The sequence below is a fragment of the Archocentrus centrarchus genome, unplaced genomic scaffold (genome assembly GCF_007364275.1).
Source record: "Archocentrus centrarchus isolate MPI-CPG fArcCen1 unplaced genomic scaffold, fArcCen1 scaffold_26_ctg1, whole genome shotgun sequence".
Taxonomy (NCBI): Eukaryota; Metazoa; Chordata; class Actinopteri; order Cichliformes; family Cichlidae; genus Archocentrus; species Archocentrus centrarchus.
Window position 1 is genome coordinate 7,122,499 of NW_022060256.1, and position 19,775 is coordinate 7,142,273.

The following is a 19,775-nucleotide window of genomic DNA, read 5'->3' on the forward strand; positions in this document are numbered from 1 at the left end:
GCATCGTCTGGTGTGTCACAGGAGGGGGGGGGGAGGGAGGCAGAGACACAGCAGACAGCCGAGGAGGAGGAGGAGTCATCTGAGGACAGCGAGGGAGCTAATGCGGCTAACTGCCCTGCAGAGGACGAGAGAGGGAGAGAGAGGGGCGGGCGAGCATGCATTACATAGAACACGCTGCAAGGTTGAACATTACTCAGGAAAACACGCTAAACACACATGTGTAGCCTTTCACACACACATCACTGCATGTGTGTGTCAGTGTGTATGTGTGTGTGTGTGTGTGTGTGTGTGGCATGACTTGGCCAAATGCACAGCGCTGCATTGCAGTGCCGAGGCTGAGTTGGCATGCCGAGTACATAGCGTGCATACTGCGACTGTGTGCCAGGCTGACACACACACACAAGTTTTTATGGCTATCTCTGTGAGGACATTTGTTGTATATAAATCCACCCAGAGCCCCTCACCCTGACCCCAAAACAAAGTTTGAACATTCAAACAGTCCTTCAAAGGAGTGTGGCACAGAGAGGCCAAAATGTCCTCACTCTGATGGTGAAACACTCACACCTGGTTCTCACAGTGATAGTTACACAAGCACACACAAACACAAAGCAGCAGTTTTGCAGCCTCAGCTTCCATCAACACATACAGTTTCTAACACGAGAGAGAGACAGTTACTGTAGAGAGAGACAGACAGGGCTGGTGTCTGTATTTAATGGGTGGGTGGATGCTGAATGTGTGAGGGAGGGGGAGGAGGAAGAGGAGGGGGTGCTGAGGCTAAATAAGGATTTGTACAGTAGCTGTGTGTGTTTGTGTGTGTGTTTTCATGTCTTTCTGTGTTTGTGTGGACATATGGCTGAAAGCTGTCATGCTGAGGACATTCCTGTACTGTGAGGACATTGTGTTTGGTCCTCAGACCTTTAAAGGGTAGTTTAAGGGTCCAGAATTAGCTTTAGGCTCAGGTGAGGTCAGGTTAGGGGTCTGTGAATGCATGTCTGGTCACACCACACAACCAATCAGCTTGCTACCTGCTGACGTATGGGCCATGCAGTCTGAGCATCTCCAGCACTGACGCTCTCCTCTTTGTAACGTGCTGCAGTTTTTTGTCTCTTTGTTTCTGTGAACAGACGTGATCTCCCAAGAACTCTTCACTGGTCATTCTCAGACTCTCCAGCTCTGTTCATGTGCAGCACGTCTTTGAGCTCAGAGTTTAAAACTTTGCAGTGTAACTGCAGCCCGTGAGCCCATCGTGTGCAGTTTCGCACAATAAAAATCATACAGGCTAGCAGTTCTGTCCTTAGATGAGTTGAAGGAAAAAGGTTGAGCATTTTAGGTTCAACTCCAGTGACCCAGTCACAGTGGTCCTGGAGAATGATGGGACAATAGTAGAAGATCAAGCCTACTTTTTGTGTTTACCCTCAAACACAAATGATGTTATGGTACTGAATGACAAAGAGATGGTCTCCACCTTGCAAGATTGATGGCGTCACAGCTCAGCTAGCTAGGAATTCTGTGATGTTGGAGACTGATACTATGGATGCCTCCAGTACTGTGGCACCCTGGTACGAACTGGCTCAGCAACTGAAACAGGACGTGACCAGCATTATTCTCATGTCTGAGGTGGACCTACAGACACCAAATATCTGAGTGCTTCAGAGAAGAATCCCTCTCAGCGTGGATGTCAAGCTGACGATCAGGACATTTTCACAGCCAGTAATCCCAACCATGCTCAGCAGATTACTGACTGACCTCGTGCTGTGGGTGGATCATCTCAGATGTTCTCTGGGTTGATGTTTGGTCCATTTTCCATGGACTATCTACAGCAGATGAACAGTATCTGAAAGTCACATCTTTAAGAAACAGGAGCAAATCCTCAAAAGACCTGACACAGGACCTGAGAGATGCAATTGGACCTTAAGCTGACCCATCTGTTGTTCACTGAAGCCTCATCAGAAATGGTCTCAGTGGAAGGGCACATTTGTGAGTCAAGCACTTCTGATTTGAAGCTTTCTTTTTCAGAGGAGCCACAGTATCCAGAGTCGTACATAGTGATGATGTGAAACAACTGATTTGGGAAGCTACTCTGCACTATGTTGGCACATGGCATTGAAGGGCATAATAATGGAGGAATTATATCCTTAAACTTAGTTACAGCACTTTCAGAAGGACCTCTACTGTAATGAAATTTATTCCCCACTGCTGTGTAATCACTTAAAGTAAATTTAAATTTTATTAAGAAATGATCAGACAAGGTTTTCAGGGAAGACTGTTAAAAGTTCAGTTTCTATGCCATGTGTCAGAACAAGATCCAGAGTGTGGTTAAAGTGGTTGTGGTCTCATTTACATTTTGAGAGAAGCCAACTGAGTCTAGTAATAGACTAAATGCAGTGTTGAGGCTGTCATTTTCAGCATCTACATGGATGTTAAAATTACCCACTATAATTATTTTATCTGAACTGAGCACTAAATCAGTTAAAAGGCTAAGAAATGAGATAGAAACTCTGAGTATTATTATTATTATTATTATTATTTCATCATAAACCTGACTGGACCATGAACCAGTCAGGTGATTCACTCTGGGAATGAAGCAGTTGCTGGCTTGGGTGTCATATGTCACGTGATTTTTGTTTTTTTACCCCAAAGCAAGCTTCGAAGCAATGGTTGTATGGAATTGTAAGCTCAGGGTTTCAAGCAAGTATCGAAGCTTCAGTGTCGCATTGCCATCACTAGTATATTGTATTTTGTGCATACCTGCAAATTTCACTGAAGCAAAAGGGGTGAACTGCTTGTTTACTTTTATACATTTTTCTCAGTTCACCCTGGAGTTTCAAGTTTCAAGTATCTAGCTGTTGATTTGAGGTGAAGTTGAAAAATTTGGAGGTAGTACAATGTACCAGTACGACTGGCAACATAACCCCAGAGAATGATGCTACCACCACCGTGCTTAACAGATGGTACAGCATTCTTAGGTTTAAAAGACTCACCTTTACTTCTCCAAACATACCTCGTGTCATTGTGGCCAAATAGCTTTGTCTTGTCTGACCATCCAACTTTTCTCCAGATGACATTTGGCTTGTATATGTGGGCACCTGCAAATTTCAGTCACGCTTGAAGGTGTTAATTTTGGAGCAGGGGCTTCCTTCTTGGTCGGCACCCTCTCAGTCCATGGCCATATAATACTGGCTTCACTGTGGACAGTGATGCTGGTGTTCCAGCAGTTTCCAGTTCATGGCAGGCTTTAATCATTAGTTATTACTCATCTCTGGCTCTCTTCCACAGTGTCTTCTGTCCTGTCTCCCTAAACCTTACCCCTGAGAGTAAACTTGAGGTGCTATATAAATGAAATGAAAGTGAATTATAATTTTAAACCTGTGTGGATTATAGAAAAATATAAAATAAATTCAAATTTATGCACCCATTTTTAAAAATTAATTAAAGAAGTATGCTGTACAATCATTCCACCTGGAAAAGGAGCAGCTCAAAGAATTCATTAAAAGCCCCAAATTACCCTAACATTCATGCCCACAATAAGAGGATTTAAAGATCTGATCACAGCTGTAGCTAAATTACAGCTAGCTGGCTAACTGCCCGGATGTTGCCTATTACTGTAAAAAGTTAAATGTTAGTTATTGTCTTTTCTTTGTGCCATTACATGAGGTACTGTGATCAGTAGTTTTGAATTTCTATATAAGTTAGCTGCTAAAACCAAAAAAAGAAATAAAATACAGCTAGCTGTAAAGGGCTCGAGACACGGGGAGCGACGTCGCTCGCCCTCCATTCATTTCCTATGGAGCTTGTGCGATGAGGCGACAATCGCTTGCCCTCCTCCAGCTAAGCGACCGGCGACATTAGTGCATGTGAAATTTCAAGCTCGTACATGTAGACGTGCACACGCGACGCGACACAACAAAGCTGTCGCGTGGCACTAAACCAATCAGCAAGAGTTTCATTGACTGCCCAATGAGCGGAGAGTATGCTACACACTGCAGTCTGCAACCACTTTCAGCAGGAAGGAAAGCATCATTTTAGCTGTGTTTGACTTTCCTATATTATATGACACTTCACGCAGTGATTATCGAGTTACACATAAAAGGCAGCCGTATGGGAACGTGTTGGCGCAAGGCTAACATTAAACAGATGGACAGAGAGGACTTTTGTGCAAATATAGGATGAACCCAAGGTTGTCTTTTTCCTTTTGTAGAGGAGACTTAACAGCAAGATTTCTGTCAGTTCCAATAAAGTCTTCTGACTCCTCACCTTTATTGCCGTGTCTGACACGGACTGCTTTGAAAATGTCTAAATCCCTCCAGTTTCATAACCAATCACATTTCTTGGAGATGAGTGACGTGAGAGCGCGATTCGCAATGCTGCGTCGCTATCGCCTCCCGTGTGTTCGGTTTCACCCCAGTGGCGATGCGGCCCATTTGTCGCTGTCGTTTGTCGCTCCCTGTGTGTCGAGCCCATAAGTTAGCTACATTACATGAATCTCAATTTAATTCAGTTTTATTTATATAGCACCAAATCACAACAGAAGTCGCCTCAAGGCACTTTAAATGGGTGGTTCAAAACATTAGTTAATGAAATAATTAAAAAATGGTCAGCCAAGTTTGAATGAATTTGCCAACTTTAACCAGTCCAATTATGTGATTTTTTTTAACTACTTACATTTTTAAATGTGCTTAGTTTTCCCCCTTTTAAAATTTCAATGTATCAAAAATAAAGAAATGCTTTGCAAATTTTCTGCTTTGACTGTTTTACATAAAGCCATGTCTCACTAAAATAGACAGAAACATAACTGCTTGTTGTTTCCTTTTAAGTTCTGTTTCTGAGTAAAAATGATCCCGCTCAGATTTTAGCAGTTTGCTTTTATTTGAAGAAAATAATCTAGGACATAATTACACTTTCATATAATCTATAAATGTTTTTCCACATTAACTCTGTATTTTGGATGTTTAATAGGGGAAAAAAAACACTGGGGCTGTTGGGGTTCAGACACACCAAAATATTTACAGAAAAATAATAAATTAAAATGCAGTAATGAACACGTTTGCACATTTTAGCCACTTTACAAAAACAACTAGAATCAGGCAGTCTGGTTCACCAGGACGGGTGCAGGTTTCCTTCCAATGACATCCATACAAGATCTACAATTTACAAAGTCCTCACAAATGCATACATACAAGAATAGACACACACACACACACACACACACACACACTGGGTGGAGCCTGAGAGGACAGGTGTGTGTTCTGTCAGCAGGTTAAAGATTTGGCACAAAGTGAATTCAGAGACTTCAGCACAGTTCAGGTCCAGGTGTACATCAGGTACCACCACATACCTCCTGTGGGATTCTGGGAAATGAACCCAGTCCACAGCAACCTATCCAGGTCTCACACACCTGGTCAGAGAGTCCAGAGGAGTCTGACATGTACAAGTAAATAAATCCAGACCTGAGAGTCCAAATTGTTGTTCACATCTGAGTGAGTAAATCCAAAACCAGGACAGTCTGGTCTGAGTTAGATCTGGTTCTGGTCTGGTTCAGGGCTGGCTAAGGTTGAGAGTTTTGTTAGAGGATTTTGTCTCTGCTTTTTTTTTTTGTTTTTGTGAGCTTTGGAGATCTTTCCTTGTGTCTGACTAATCTGGCGGTTCTGTAAGGACAGATTCTCAGCGGCTGCTGGAATAAAGGTCCAGTGGAGCTGACTCGTTTGACACTAAAACCCCAAATGAAGCACCGAACGCTGTTAACGAGCGGGTGAAATAAACTGCTGAAAAGTTTATAAATAAGGAAAACTTCATTAACTCGTTCAATATAAACAAAAATATCAGTTTAATAATAACGGAATTTTTACTCACTGGGATCCAGTATCAGTTTTTCCAGGGACAGTAAACGTTTCAGCTGCTGGTCTCAGAACAAGACAGCAGACTGTATAAAAAAGATGGACACAGCTACTGTGACATCACTCTGGAGCTGAGCATGTTCACCATCGCCATTTTAGCTTTGTGAAAGCAGACATGTCAACTGAGGGAAACTGGTTTCTCTGGGGGTGAAACTATATGCTTGAGGGGAAACTGAGATCCTTAGTGGGGCGAGAGGAGGAGGTGCTTTATTTTCTCAACAGCTTCTAAACAGTCAGCCTTCTTTTTACAACCAGAGGAGTCGCCCCCTATTGGACATTACAAAGAATGCAGGTTTAAGGCTTTACCTTTTCCGACCTGGAAGATATGGCCATCTCTATATACAGTCTGTGGGTGTTACAGATTAGAAGTTCATTAAAAAAATATCTCAATTTAATCAAATTTTGCAGCTACAAATTACATCCAGTCACCTTAGGCTTGAAAACAAACTTCAAAACCTCTGGTGGAATTTAAAGGATCATTCCACTTCATTTCAGCTTGCTGTATTTGCTGTTCGTGCGTTCTCTACCTCCATCACAGAGGTCGGAGAAATAAGGAGTCAGACTGACAGCAAACAGCTCGAGCTTCCTGCAGCTCCTTTTTCATGGTTCAAATGTTTTCAGACATTTAGCTGCACAGAGAATCAGACCAGAATTAAGCAGCTTTCCACTCAGGTTTCTATTCCCTGGATTCACAGACCAAAAATTCATTTCTATAGCTGCTGCAGGTTTAAACTGCAGCTATCATCACCGATCACACAATTGATGGATCACTGATTCAGTGATCCATCAATTTGTGAAAACCACCTGAAGAGAGACAGAATCATTGACGTCTTAGATCTTGAAGAGTTCCGTACCAGCCCTGAACCTGAACCAGCTCTGGTCCTGTTTAACCTGCCTGTATCCGGGCTGGGTCAGACATGGAGGCGGGAGTGTCGGAGCTTCCACCTCCTGGATCGCACTTTGAAGAAGAAGCAGAGGAGCATAAGAAAGAGGCAGGAGCAGACGTACAGCACCACACACAGACTCATGTCCACGCTGTTAAAACCCAGACCCAGAATCCAGACTCCACCTCCCATACCTACCACCTCCCCTCTCTCCTTCCCTTTCACAGCCTGGTGTCCCGGACGAGGAGTCCGGGTGGAGGCTTTCTTCTCCGTATCGCTCCTCGCGGCTCCCCTGTGCTCCTCCCGAGGCCGGCTCGTCCCTGCAGGGTCAGGAACCAGAGGAGCGGGGAGTTGTGGGGGAGTCACGGAGTACTTGGGGGACAGGTTGGAGGCGCTGTAGTGATGTCGGAGGAAGCGGAGGACGTTGTCTTGGTTCCAGACGTGGACGCCATTTTTCTCCTCATGGCAGGAAGCACACAGGGAGGGGCTCGGCCACGGAGCTTTAGGGAAGAGGGGGTCATCGCTCAGAGATCCTGAGGAGGAAGAGGATGAGGAGGAGGAAGAGTAGTAGAAAGAAGTAGATTTAAAGGAAAAATTGGAAGAGGAGGACAAAAGAAGAGGCGCAAAACGTGGAAGGGGGGAAAAGGAAGAGGAGAGTTAACAACTCCAGACACAGGGATCATCCTTAAACATATTGGCCCAGTTTCCCATACAGGGATTATGTCTAATCCTGCACTAAATACTTTTTCCTATTGTGGTCTTCATTGACTTTTTCCTTTTAGTCTAGGACCAAGCTTAATCCATGACTGGGAAACTGGCTGATTCAGTAAATCTGATCACTGATTTTTCAGTTTACGCAGAAATGTGTGTGTGTGTGTGTTTACCAGCCAGCCTCATGTTGACCCGGTTGTGTTGCTGCCACAGCCACAGGATCTGCTGCTCTCGGTTCTGTGCGGTGTCCATGCTGGCCGCCGCCGCCTGTTCGAAGTGTCGGCCACACTCCTGGCAGCCGAAAAACGTCCGGATGTAGCGGCGCATCACCTGCAGCACCGGCACCGCCTCGCCCTCCAGACCTGAGTCACAGACAGGCCGACAGAAGCAGGTCCATTTTTATTAAATCTGGTATTTTAATGTAATGGTTGCTCATGTGTGCAGCAGTTACATTGACTTGAACGTTATCAAGGTGTGCTTCATGTACACCAGCCATTTTTCTTTAAGTTACAACAACACCTGAACTGTTTAAGCTGCAGTGGTTGTTCATTCCTGATAGGAAAAAGCTACATTTTTATAAGGTGGAAAACAAATCTGGACTTATGGGCTGGAAATCTTTGCATTCTAGGCAGAGAAATTCTTTCAGTTCCTGACAGGAATATCTATCATTTTATTTAGGAAGCAAAATGCTCAGCATCAGTCTCCCAGACTTCACAAACCGTAAAGATTTGATCTTTCTAGTGGAAACAAGTCCATGATCTGTTTTGGTGGAAGACGAAAGATTTTGGTCCCATACAGTCACCTTCCACATTTAGTTTTGTTTTAGGGATGAAGATTTACACTACACTCCCAAAAGTATTCACTCGGTTGCCTTCACACACACACGTGAACTTGAGTGACATCCCATTCTTAATCCGCACGGTTTAATATGATGTCGGCCCACCCTTTGCACCTATAGCAGCTTCAATTCTTCTGGGAAGGCTTTCCACGGGTTTAGGAGTGTTTATCGGAATTTTTGACCATTCTTCCGGAAGCACATTTGGGAGGTCAGACACTGATGTTGGACAAGAAGGCCTGGCTCACAGTCTCTGCTCTAATTCATCCCAAAGGTGTTGAGGTCAGGACTCTGTGCATACCAGTCAAGTTCTTCCACACCAAACTGGTTCATCCATGTCTTTATGGAGCTGCTTTGTGCACTGGTGTGCAGTCATGTTGGAACAGGAAGGGGCCATCCCCAAACTGTTGGGAGCATCAAATTGTCCCAAATGTCTTGTTATGCTGAAGCATTATGAGTTCCTTTCACTGGAACTAAAGGGCTGAGCCCAACCCCTGAAAAACACCCCCACACCATAACCCCCCCCCCCCCCCCCCCCCCCCCCACCAAACTTTACACCTGGCACGATGCAGACAGACAGGTACGGTTCTCCTGGCAACCACCAACCCCAGACTCATCCATCAGATTTACAGACGGAGAAGTGTGATTCATCCCTCCAGAGAACACGTCTCCACTGCTCTAGAGTCCATTGGCGGCGTGATTTACACCACTGCATCTGATGCTTTGCACTGTGCTTGGTGATGTAAGGCTTGGATGCAGCTGCTCAGCATTCCACGAAGCTCTCTACACACTGTTCTTGAGCTAATCTGAGTGAATACTTTTGGCAATATAGTGAATCTGTGGATTTTCACACTAAAGTCAAACACAGCTTTGAACCTTTTGAGTGAAGATGGCGATCCTGATTTCAGGTGGCTGATGATGAGCTAACAAAGATGTGTGTGTGTGTGTGTGTGTGTGTGAGAGAGTGAGAGAGAGAGAGAGTACAGTTAGTGTGTGTACCTGTGTTCTCCAGTGCGGTGGGATTGGCATCATGCTGGACAGTCAGAACATGGAACAGAGTCCAGAGGGAACACGGGTAACCTCTGAGCCCCTCCCTGCTGCCCTGACAACCCACCCAACGAAGCTCCGCCCCTAGGAACACACCTGAGATCTACACAGGAAACAGGAAGTCAGCTGCTGCATGTGTGTGTTTGGTGTGTGTTTAGTAGTGCTGATGTAATGAGTTACTGTAATCACATTACATTTTCTAGTAACAGTAATGTGAGGAGTTACTGTAGTAAAAGGAGTAATAACCACATTACAGTTACTTGTGTTACAAAGGCTCCTCAATTATCTGCAGGCTGGGTGGACAGAAAAGAAAAAAAAAAAATCAAACGTTCTTTTTTTCTTCCTGCTACAATCAGCTGATCTCAGGTCATGTGCTTGGAGGAGGACATGGTGGAGCATCTACAGCTTCAGAGGAGCTGAGGTATGGATACTGCTTTTATTTTTATGGCACAAAACAGCTAGAGCACGATGTTGAAGTGCAAACTGCATCCAGGACAGAAACAGTTGCATTGTACTGCTACCACATCTGCAAACATCTGCACAGACTGCACGCTAACACAAAGCAAAGAACTCAGAGAGATGCGCTGACCCCAGACCAGCAGCAGAGCCCGACCTTCAGCAGGTAACAAAGGTGGTGATGAGCGGTCGGCCCGAAGCCTTGATTTCCACCTGTTTCTGCAGCAGAATCAGGGTGACGGTCACTCTGAAGTCACTGCGCCGGTTTCCATCTTTGCTTTGTGTTTGTACGTGTAACTGACAGAAAGCTCGTGTGTGTGCTGCTGTGTGGGGCTGTAGCCTCAAGTCTGTATTGCTAACTGGTAATTATGGTGTTTCAGGTCATTTATGCAGTAATGAGAAGTTACAGCGAGTAATTAAGTAATGTACTGCATTACTTTAAAGAAAAGTAACAGGTAATGTGTAATCCATTATTTTTTTTTTGAGTAACTCCAGCGCTGGTGTTCAGTGTGCGTCTCACCCTCATCTTGTTATCCACCAGGTCCAGGACGGCCTGATAGGGGATTCGCTGCAGTGGCATACTGAGCAGCCAATCAGAGAGAGTCTCCATCAGCTTCACCACAGAGCCCCCACCTGGATAGAGCTGAACAGGTGCACACAGAGAAAAAGACGTCAGTGGTGTTTCTGTGCAGTCGGAGCTCATTTGCGGTGAGTTTAAAGAAGCGGTCACATCAGCAGCAGAGCTCGGACGGGTTTCTGGACATTTGGTTTTATGGACCCCCCCCCCCCCCCCCCCCCCCTTTTCCTGTGTGGAGGTGAAAGTCCAGCCCGGTCCGAACAGGTGAACAGGGTCTCTTACTTCATCCCGAGCACAGGTTAGACCGTTAGCTCAGAATGTCACACAGGAACCCATACCACGCCCGTACAATGGCAGGTCTCCATGGCAACCCATTCGCTGGTCATACATATGGCGAGAGCCTCTGTGTCTCCATTCTAACACAGCAACAAAGGAGGAGGCGCCACCTGGTGGTGATATTCAGTAGTTACAAGTTCGGAGCTTAAGTGTCAGTGAGGCGGAGCAAAAACAACCCCCACCCCAACCACACCTGGTTTAGGTGGATCATTGTCAACAGCTCAAGTTCTGCATTTAAACCGACTGCGGGACAGTTTTGATTTATTGTATTTTCAGGTTATTTGTTGTTCATTTATTAAATTTCTTTCATTCGTACGTCTGAAACCTGATGGAGGTCATCATCAGCACAGCCATTTTCTTTAAGGAGGACCTCCTCTGATTGAAAGCAGGTTTTTTAAGGGTCAGTATGGAGAGGTTTAAAACCTTGAGGAAGTCAGGCTATGCTAATAATCAGGATCATAATTTTACTTTGGGATCTGCTAGTTTATGTTTAGACCTTCTAATGTTCCAAAAACAAATTATTTTTTATCGTTCACTGTCTGGAACACTTCAGTTTAGCTCCCGGCTCTTTAAAGTGGATCTTACATACTCAGATCTCCCACTTCCTGTCATACATCTCCTGCTCCCGTGGCAGACGCTCATATTAAACGTGTTTCTAATAATGAGCACAGTACGCACAGTAATCCCTGTGAGCCCGCAGGTTGCACACTTCTCTAAACATTTAGTGTATCACAGTTTTTTATATTCTTGGATAAAACAGCTTGTTTCAGTCAGAGGATGCACCGTGGGCCAGTATTGGATAAAGAAGGCTTATTAACTGTAAATCATGCAAAGCTGCTCCATTTGTGGTGGTTACCTTTGCCACTAAAGTGACCAAGTCCTTGAAGATCTTTAGCTCCTCCCCCTCCAGTGTATTGTGGGTAGCCAGCTCGACTCTCAGAAGGTAGTGGAGGGCTGACTCCAGGTCAGCCGTGTACACCTTGGACCTGCAGAGATGTACACATTAACCGATCTAAGGTCAGAATCGATCTAACCCTAGCTGGAGCAAGTTGCTCTAACCGTAGCCAGAGCGAGTCTCTGACCTGTCGAAGTCCCTCCACGGTTCTGTATTCTGCTTGTCCGGCAGCACCCTCATCTGGCCCGCACTGGAACTGCTGCTGCCTGACTTCGACCACCGCTGGACTCCAGGTAACGTCCTCAACAAGGACGAGAAGAAGAAACGCAGCAGCTTCTCACTGCCAGAGGAGAAGATGGCTGATGAGTTAGAAGATCAAACATCTCTGGTGATATCGTTTACTCCCTCATGTTTGTTTAGTCAGTGATGCTTGCCCTCACCTGTGCAGGTGTCCGTGTGTCCCATTGGGATGAAGCAGGTAGATGGAAGGGAAAGCTGTGATCTTCAGAGTGTCCAGCAGGGGCCGATCAGAGCTCAGAACTCTCTTCACCTGCACACCTGAGTACTGCAGCAGGTCCAGGATCACCTGAGACACACAGACAGGTTTGTAGTTATAACTCTGTGAGGACTTTAAGATGAACGAGGGTTGAAGTGAGAACAGGAAAAAACAAAACTGTGAAACCAGAAATGAGAGGAAACATTTCTCCAATGAGAGCAGAAACAAGAAGAAGCTTCAGTGCTTCAAAACAGACATGCTTACGTCTTTAAGCAACCGATCACCGGGTTCAGCAAATTTATTGTTTATCGGAATGGCTCAGGAGGAAGAGCAGGTCCCCTACTATTAGAAAGGTTAGTGGTTCGATCCCTGGCTGCTACCGTATGTATGACTAAGTATCCTTGGGCAAGATACTGAACCCTCAGCTGCTCTCCGATGTGTTCATTGGAGTGTGAATGTTAGATAGAAAGCACTTAGATTAGAAAGAAGTGCTTGTAAAAAGCACGTTGTATTAAGTGCTTTGAATGGTCAGGTAGACATATACACAGAACCAGTCCATTTACCATTTACCATTCTGGATGGACACCAACCAAAACAGGATGGAAAGTCAGCAGCTGGTTAGTAGTGACTGACTTTTCAAAATAAAAGCATAGGGTCTGTCCTGTATCTGTTTGATGGGATGAAGTTTTGGTCAGAGGTTTATTGGTTAGCACTTCGTGGTTCTGCTTTGACCTGTCTGACTTTGAACAAGTCTCCTTTTTTCTGTTGCAGTTCAGTTTCAGTTACCTCTCGTCCAACGTATGAATCTGGCTCCTCCACAATGATGGCCGTGTAGTGATCTGACCTCTGACCCAGCAGAGGGAGCAGCTGAGCAGAGCTGCAGACAAACAAAGACAGAGTTTAGCAGCAAGACAGAGATCCAACCTGGTTCTGGTTCTAGTTCAGGTACCTGTAGGGCTCTAATGGGGGGCAGTGCTCGGGCCGGTCCAGTTTAGTGTGGTTCTGCAGGATGTTCACCATCAGCTGACGGACAGACGGGATCGATCGGTCTGCACCTGAGTGTGTGTACACACACACAAACACACACACACTGTTTATTACTGTTATCTTTATGCTTTGTTGCATAACAGCATAAACAAAAACTGAATGTTGACTTTATTGAGATCTCTGAGTCCTAACATTTGGAAAGAAGGAAAGGGGGGGGGCAAGAGAAAGCAGGAAGTGAGTGCTCAGATGATCTGTGCGTGCAGGCGAGCCTCACCTCTGTAGGTTGTCCCTCGGTCCGTCGGTGGACTGTGGGCCCGGAAGAACTGAAGATAGAAACATAGTGTGTTATTACCCATCAGCCCCTGCAGGGGGCAGCACTGACTGGCACCAATGTAACCACCTGCAGCAGGTATGTACTGACGTACCTTGAAGGTGGGGTAGAACTTGATGCTGTAGTCCTTACAGACGTCAAAGTTTTCCTCTTGAGCGCAATCCAACACGCCCACACTGATGGCATCCTGCCAGTCTGACACACACACACACACACACACTCACTCAGATTATTCCAAATAATAAACTTCATCCAACACCCCAACACTTTGCTCTCAGACTGTTGACTTTCTTGTGGTTCCTCTGGTATTTAAAAATAGAATGGGAGGCAGAGCCTTTTCTGGATCAGGTGACCCCAAACCCTCCCTTAGTTATGCTGCAATAGGCCTAGGCTGCTGGGGAGTTCCCATGCTGCACTGAGGCCCCATTTACACAACATGCGTTTTCAGTGAAAACACTATCATTTTGCCTTTTTCGTTTCCGAAAAGTTGCACGTTCACACGGAAACATTTCAGAAATGATCTCCGTTTACAGGTAAACACAAGACGCTGAAAACGCTGCAGTTCCTAGTGCCAGGCCACAAGTTGGTGTTGTGGATATAGGAGCGGCAACCATAGTTCAATTCAATTCAGTTTTATTTATATAGCGCCAAAGCACAACAAACAGTCGCCTCAAGGCGCTTTGTATTGTGGTAAAGACCCTACAATAATACAGAGGAAACACAACAGTCAAAACGACCCCCTATGAGCAGCATTTGGTGACAGTGGGAAGGAAAAACTCCCTTTTAAACAGGAAGAAACCTCCAGCAGAACCAGGCTCAGGGAGGGGGGGTCATCTGCTGTGACCGGTTGGGCTGAGGGGAGAGAGCTGGGACAAAAGACATGGTGAGCATGTGCGAGTGCCCCTGTTTTCAAAAAGCAGTGTTTTTATCTGTTTACACGGAAATGGAGATCGGAGTGTTTTGAAAATGCTCCACTCTGGAGTCACGGATCATCTGTAGAGGAAGGGACGGAGCAGGCTGTACTTCCTGAAGAGGCTGCGGTCTTTTAACATCTGCAGGAAACTCCTGGAGATTTTTATCAGACTGTTACAGTGAGTGTCCTGTTCAACAGTGTGTTGTGCTGGGGAGGCAGCACATCCAAGAATGACACAGCCTGAGCCTGATCACAAACACAAGGTAGCATAAAGCAATACTGGACAATGGCCAATATCGAGGTGCAATACCGCATCTGTCGGACGTTTTATATCTTCCCTTGTCTTTGTTGTATCTTTATTGTTTCTCTATTTATTCATGAGCTTGTGTATTTCTGACTGACTATATCTCTGCTTGTGTGCCTATAATGTACAAGTGTTACTGCAACTTTAATTTCCCTGATGGAACCCTCCCAAAGGGATTAATAAAGTTTAATCTAATCTAAATAAATAAAATTGAATTGAATTGAAATGAACTCGTTTGCATGATAGTTTAAGAAGCACACCGTGAATGCAGAATCAATGACGGTAAAATATTTTATAACCATCATATTTAGCTCAGGCTGTGTTTTAGCCACATGCTAAACACACTGTCAAACTAAACTTCATGCAGACTTTTGAACAGGAGCTGCAGGTGTATTGTTATGGTGAAAATTCAAATAATGTCTTATTTTTCTCTGTTTTGTCAGCAGTGTTTGTTCCTGTTTGTGTTTGCAAAATGTAGCTGTTTACATTTTTGTCCTATTTTGATCAATTTTTGGTAACAGAAGGTACACGCAACATCCCCTGCAGCCTGTAAAGGGCGGCAGCAGCCAGTTTCTACCCCTGCAGGCTGAAAGGCAGTGTGAACTTCATTGTTCTCAGAAACACCCCGAAAGAGTGTGTGTGTGTCCCAGCTGCTCACCCAGACGACCTTTGACCCTGGCAGCAGGTCCACATAAAGAGTATGTGTGCTTGTATTCCTGTTGTTGTGGGGACACAATTTTGTTCACACAGACTCAGGATGTTTTAGTGTTAAAAGATAAGACAGGAAGTCTGATTAACATGCTGAGACGTCATGGAAACATGCCACTGTGCGCGTGTGTGTGTGCGTGCGTGTGTGTGCGTGTGTGTGTGTGTGTGTGGGGCAGCTGGTCTCAGGGTTAATGGTTTCTCAGACTCAGGGGTGGCAGATGGACATCTGATTCCCACAGGTCACTCAGAATGCGTTTAAAGACTTTTCCATTTATCCTCACATTTAACATCCAGGAAAACAAATTAAAGATGGTGGAAATCAGAGCAGGGAATCTTTCTGAACTACACAACTGCTGCCCGGGCCTCGAGGCAGGTTTCACTCCTCACCGAACATCCTGAAGCGCCTCCGGGAGCCTACATGTGTAGTTATTGAGTTCTTAAAACAAACTAAACACATACATCGTATTTTAATTCAGAGTGTGGCCATCACTTACTTTATCTACAGTACTGGGCAAAAGTCTTGAGCCCCCCCTCATTTCTTTATATTTTGCAGGAAAGTGTGAAATAGGTGCAGCGATTTATTGAAACGTGCAAACACATATGCAAAAACAACACAAACACAACAATGCATAGTTCTAACAAGCTTGACACACACTGCACCCGACCCCTACGGCGCCTCCTGCGGGTGGTAGGCCTTCAGGACGGCGTCTTGTCTTCGGACTGCACCCGACCCCACGGGCTAAGCCCCTCGACCCTCCCCAGGCCTGGCTCCAGGGTGGGGTCCTAGTATCCCTGGGCAGGGTAAACTGTTCTCTTGGTATCTCTGCCATAACTGCCGCTTAAAAAACACACCAAAAGCAAAATTTGCTCAAGAATAATTAACAGCCCAGACCTCAAAGACCCATTGCTCGTGTACACATTAAGCCCACCTTGTCTTAATCCACTATCCTCCATCATTCCCTGCAGTTCAAAACTTACACTGCTTCATGTCAGATTATTAAGACTTTTAAGATGTCATCTGAAGCAAATTTGTCACTTTTTGAGGGAAAAAGTTGCTGGGGGTGTCTGAAAAGTTGCTAAATCTAGCGACAAAGTCGCTAAGTTGGCAAAACAGAGCTCCTGGGAACTTATGTTTACTAGGAAGCTTGAAATTGTCATTTGTGTGCCCCTTTTCCACTTCCCCTCGCTTTAACGCTGGTTGTTTTTTTTTCCTTTCTGTAGCCACACAAAATCAAACGTGAACAGGGCTGTTGTGAGACCATGCGTGCACACTGCGAACTAAACTGTAGCGAAAAAAAACAAATCAGTCTGGTATCAGTGATGGGGTGGAGTGCCTGCTTGCTAATTGCGGTGATAGCAAAAAATTCCAATAGCGAAACAGTGAAATTCTCAGCCCGGCACAAGATGACCTCAGCATGGCGCAGCGGGCGTACCACTGTTTCTGTTACTATAATTCATATCTATTAAATGAAAGGAACACTTTGAAAACACATCAGATCTGGATATCTACACTGATCCGGACTGGGTGATGTGTTAGGAAACCACATCATTTGATGGAAATTAAAATTATCAATCTACAGAGGGATGAATTCAAAGACACCCTGAAAATCAAAGTGAAAAAAATGATGCAGCAGGGTAAAACATTTTGCTGAACTTTAATTGCAGCAACTCAAAATAGTACCTGGCAGAGTAAGCACACCTGACAATGTCGGGGATCATAATGAGATGACGGATGATGTCCTGGTGGATCTCCTCCCAGAAATGGACCAGGGCATCACTGAGCTCCTGGACAGTCTGAGGTGAACCTGGCGGCATGGATGGACTGAAACAGAATGTCCCAGAGGTGTTCTGTTGGATTTAGGTCACGCGAGTGTGGAGGCCAGTCAATGGTATCAATTCCTCTCACCATATGAGGCCGAGCATTATCGTGCACCAGGAGGAACCCACGACCCACTGCACCAGCGTAGGGTTTGACAATGAGTGTGAGGATTTCATCCTGATACCTGATGACAGGCAGGGCGTCGTTTCCCAGCCTGTACAGGTCTGTGCGTCCCTCCATAGATATGCCTCCCCAAACCATCACTGACCCACCACCAAACTGGTCACGCTGAACATGTTACTGGTAACATAATGTTCTCCACAGCTTCTCCAGATGTGCTCAGGGTGAACCTGCTTTCATCTGTGAAAAGCACAGGAGTGCAAGTGAAGGACCTTCTGGTATTCTATGGCAAATGCCAATCGGGCTCCACGGTGCCAAGCAGTGAGCACAGGGTCCACTAGAGGACGTCAGGCACTCAGGCCACCCTCATGAAGTCTGTTTCTGATTGTTTGGTCAGAGAGATTTACACCAGTGACCTGCTGGAGGTTATTTTGTAGCTCTGGCAGTGCTCTTCCTGTTCCTCCTTGCACAAAGGGGCAGATACCGGTCCTGCTGATGGGTTAAGGACCTTCTACCAGCTCTCCTAGAGTGACTGCCTGTCTCCTGGAATCTCCTCCATGCTCTTAAGACTGTGCTGGGAGACACGGCAAACCTTCTGGCAATGGCACGTATCAATGTGCCATCCTGGAGGAGTTAGACTACCTGTGCAACCTCTGTAGGATCCAGGTATGGATCATAAGCCAAATATGAGGTGAAACAGGAAGTGATCAAACTTTCTGCAAAAACCCACAAATCTTTCATTTAAAATGAGGCTGCGTATTAAGGAAAGCTCTCTCTGTTTCACAAATCTTTCCTCGTCTGCGGTTTCCTCACTTCCTCTGTGGCTGGAGGCGGCTCTGACGCCATGACAGGAAGTGAGGAAAAGGGAAGCAAGAAACTGCAGTCCTGTTTCTGTGGAGGCTCCCTGGCAGTTTTCCTGCAGGAGTTGTTGATCACCTCAAAGCGCCTCTGAAACCTCAGAGAGACTTTTATGGGTTTGTGGTGTTGGGTGAATAAATAAGGTCATGTGACTCCTGTGGACAGTTTAACTGCATTCCTCCTGATAGTTCCTGTTTCCACATAGCTCAGGTTACACCCAGAGTGGAGTGGAAGTGTACATTTACAGGTGAGCGATATTCAGGGGAAAAAAACAGGGCAGAAAGACGAGGCAGGTGAAGGTCAGAGAGAGGGTCCCCACATGGACAGGTTCACAAAGGTGTGTGTGTGTGTGTGTGTGTGTGTGTGTGTATTATCTGACGGGAAAAAGATAAGGAGCTGCAGGTGTTTCAGTAAAAAATAAAACACTCATAGCTGCTCAGGCTACAGAGGCACGGGCTCCCATAACCCAATCAGCTGCTGCTGATCAATAACCAAAGACACAAATTAGATTTCTGCCTGAACTAATCGGCCCTTTAATAACTGATCAGTATGTCCTCAGTTACTCTCGACTCTTACATTAACTGTAGAAAAAGTTAATTTACTCAGCTGGCGAAAACTTTTTCCCTGTGACCTCTGACCCCCAGTTTGTCAGAATTTGAAGCCGGAACCTGTTAAACCTTTTTCACTGAGGTGTGTTTCCTTCTCACGAGTCTCTCAGACCCACCTGAGATTAAAGCCGTCATCAGGCGAGACTATTTGAGCGGTACCAAAACTGTTAGCACACCTGTCAGGTGATCGGGATTTCTGCGCCTTCGGTCTGTAGTTTGAATCCTCCCGAAGCAGCCTGATAAAGTGATCCGTCTTCTCTGTGCGGTAATCTGTGCGCAGGGTTAAAACACAGCGCGTCCGTGTGCGGCTCCCCACCATTCAGAACCTCACTGAAAAAAAACGCTACTTTTAAGTTTCCCTAAACAACCGAAGACTTTCAGCTCAGCGAGCCGACAGCACGGCAAGCAGCTCCAAATGATCAAAACCTCCGTTTATTTGTAATCATTTTAACGCCGAAGTGGCGCCGGTATCGGATTTTATCACAAAACACTCAGACGACGCTGTACATTTGGTCATATTTTACCGATTAACAGGAAGGGAATAAACAGCAGAATTTTAAATGGAGTCCGGTTTGACCCGGAAAGACAGGGACCCGAACCGTGTTTTTGCAGCGGTACCTTTCACGTCCTGGGCCAGAGCCTTCCACGTGCTGGAGTACTGGATACAGTGTCCGCACCAGGACGAGAAGAACTGGATGAGCCAGGCCGAGGAGGAGTTGGTGACGGCGGACTTCAAGCTGCCGCTGCTCAGGATCACCAGCGGGTCCTCCTCCGTGTATAGCCGGGCTGCGCTTCCCAGGGACCCGGGCACCAACCAAAGGACCGCCGCCGCTCCGAACCAGAGCCGGAGCATCGCCGCTATCAGAGGAAAAACACACCGAGAGGAGATGGTCAGAGAACCGCGGAGCTCGAGCCGAAAACGAACCTCAGGAGCCGGGGAGACATGAGCGCAGAGCCCCGCCGAACGTACAAGGAGCCGAAAGCAGCGGACAGAAC

The 19,775-nt window shown here is 45.8% G+C and overlaps 1 protein-coding gene across 2 annotated transcripts; it reads right to left on the minus strand.

Annotated features, from left to right (window-relative positions):
* Window positions 1-4,864: 4,864 nt before the first annotated feature.
* Window positions 4,865-19,775, minus strand: qsox2 (quiescin Q6 sulfhydryl oxidase 2). Of its 2 annotated transcripts, XM_030723598.1 has the most exons (13): window positions 19,398-19,756; window positions 13,544-13,644; window positions 13,393-13,441; window positions 13,081-13,186; window positions 12,918-13,008; window positions 12,076-12,221; window positions 11,823-11,975; window positions 11,597-11,726; window positions 10,348-10,470; window positions 9,324-9,474; window positions 7,663-7,851; window positions 6,778-7,311; window positions 4,865-5,532 (listed from the first exon to the last, which is right to left on the minus strand). In XM_030723598.1, the coding sequence occupies exons 1-12, from the start codon at window positions 19,630-19,632 to the stop codon at window positions 6,806-6,808; spliced, it is 1,980 nt and encodes a 659-aa protein (XP_030579458.1). In that variant the 5' UTR covers window positions 19,633-19,756; the 3' UTR covers window positions 4,865-5,532; window positions 6,778-6,805. The 2 variants fall into 2 exon arrangements, with proteins under 2 accessions (XP_030579458.1, XP_030579459.1); XM_030723599.1 differs by lacking the exon at window positions 4,865-5,532 and having other exon boundaries at window positions 5,584-7,311; window positions 19,398-19,775.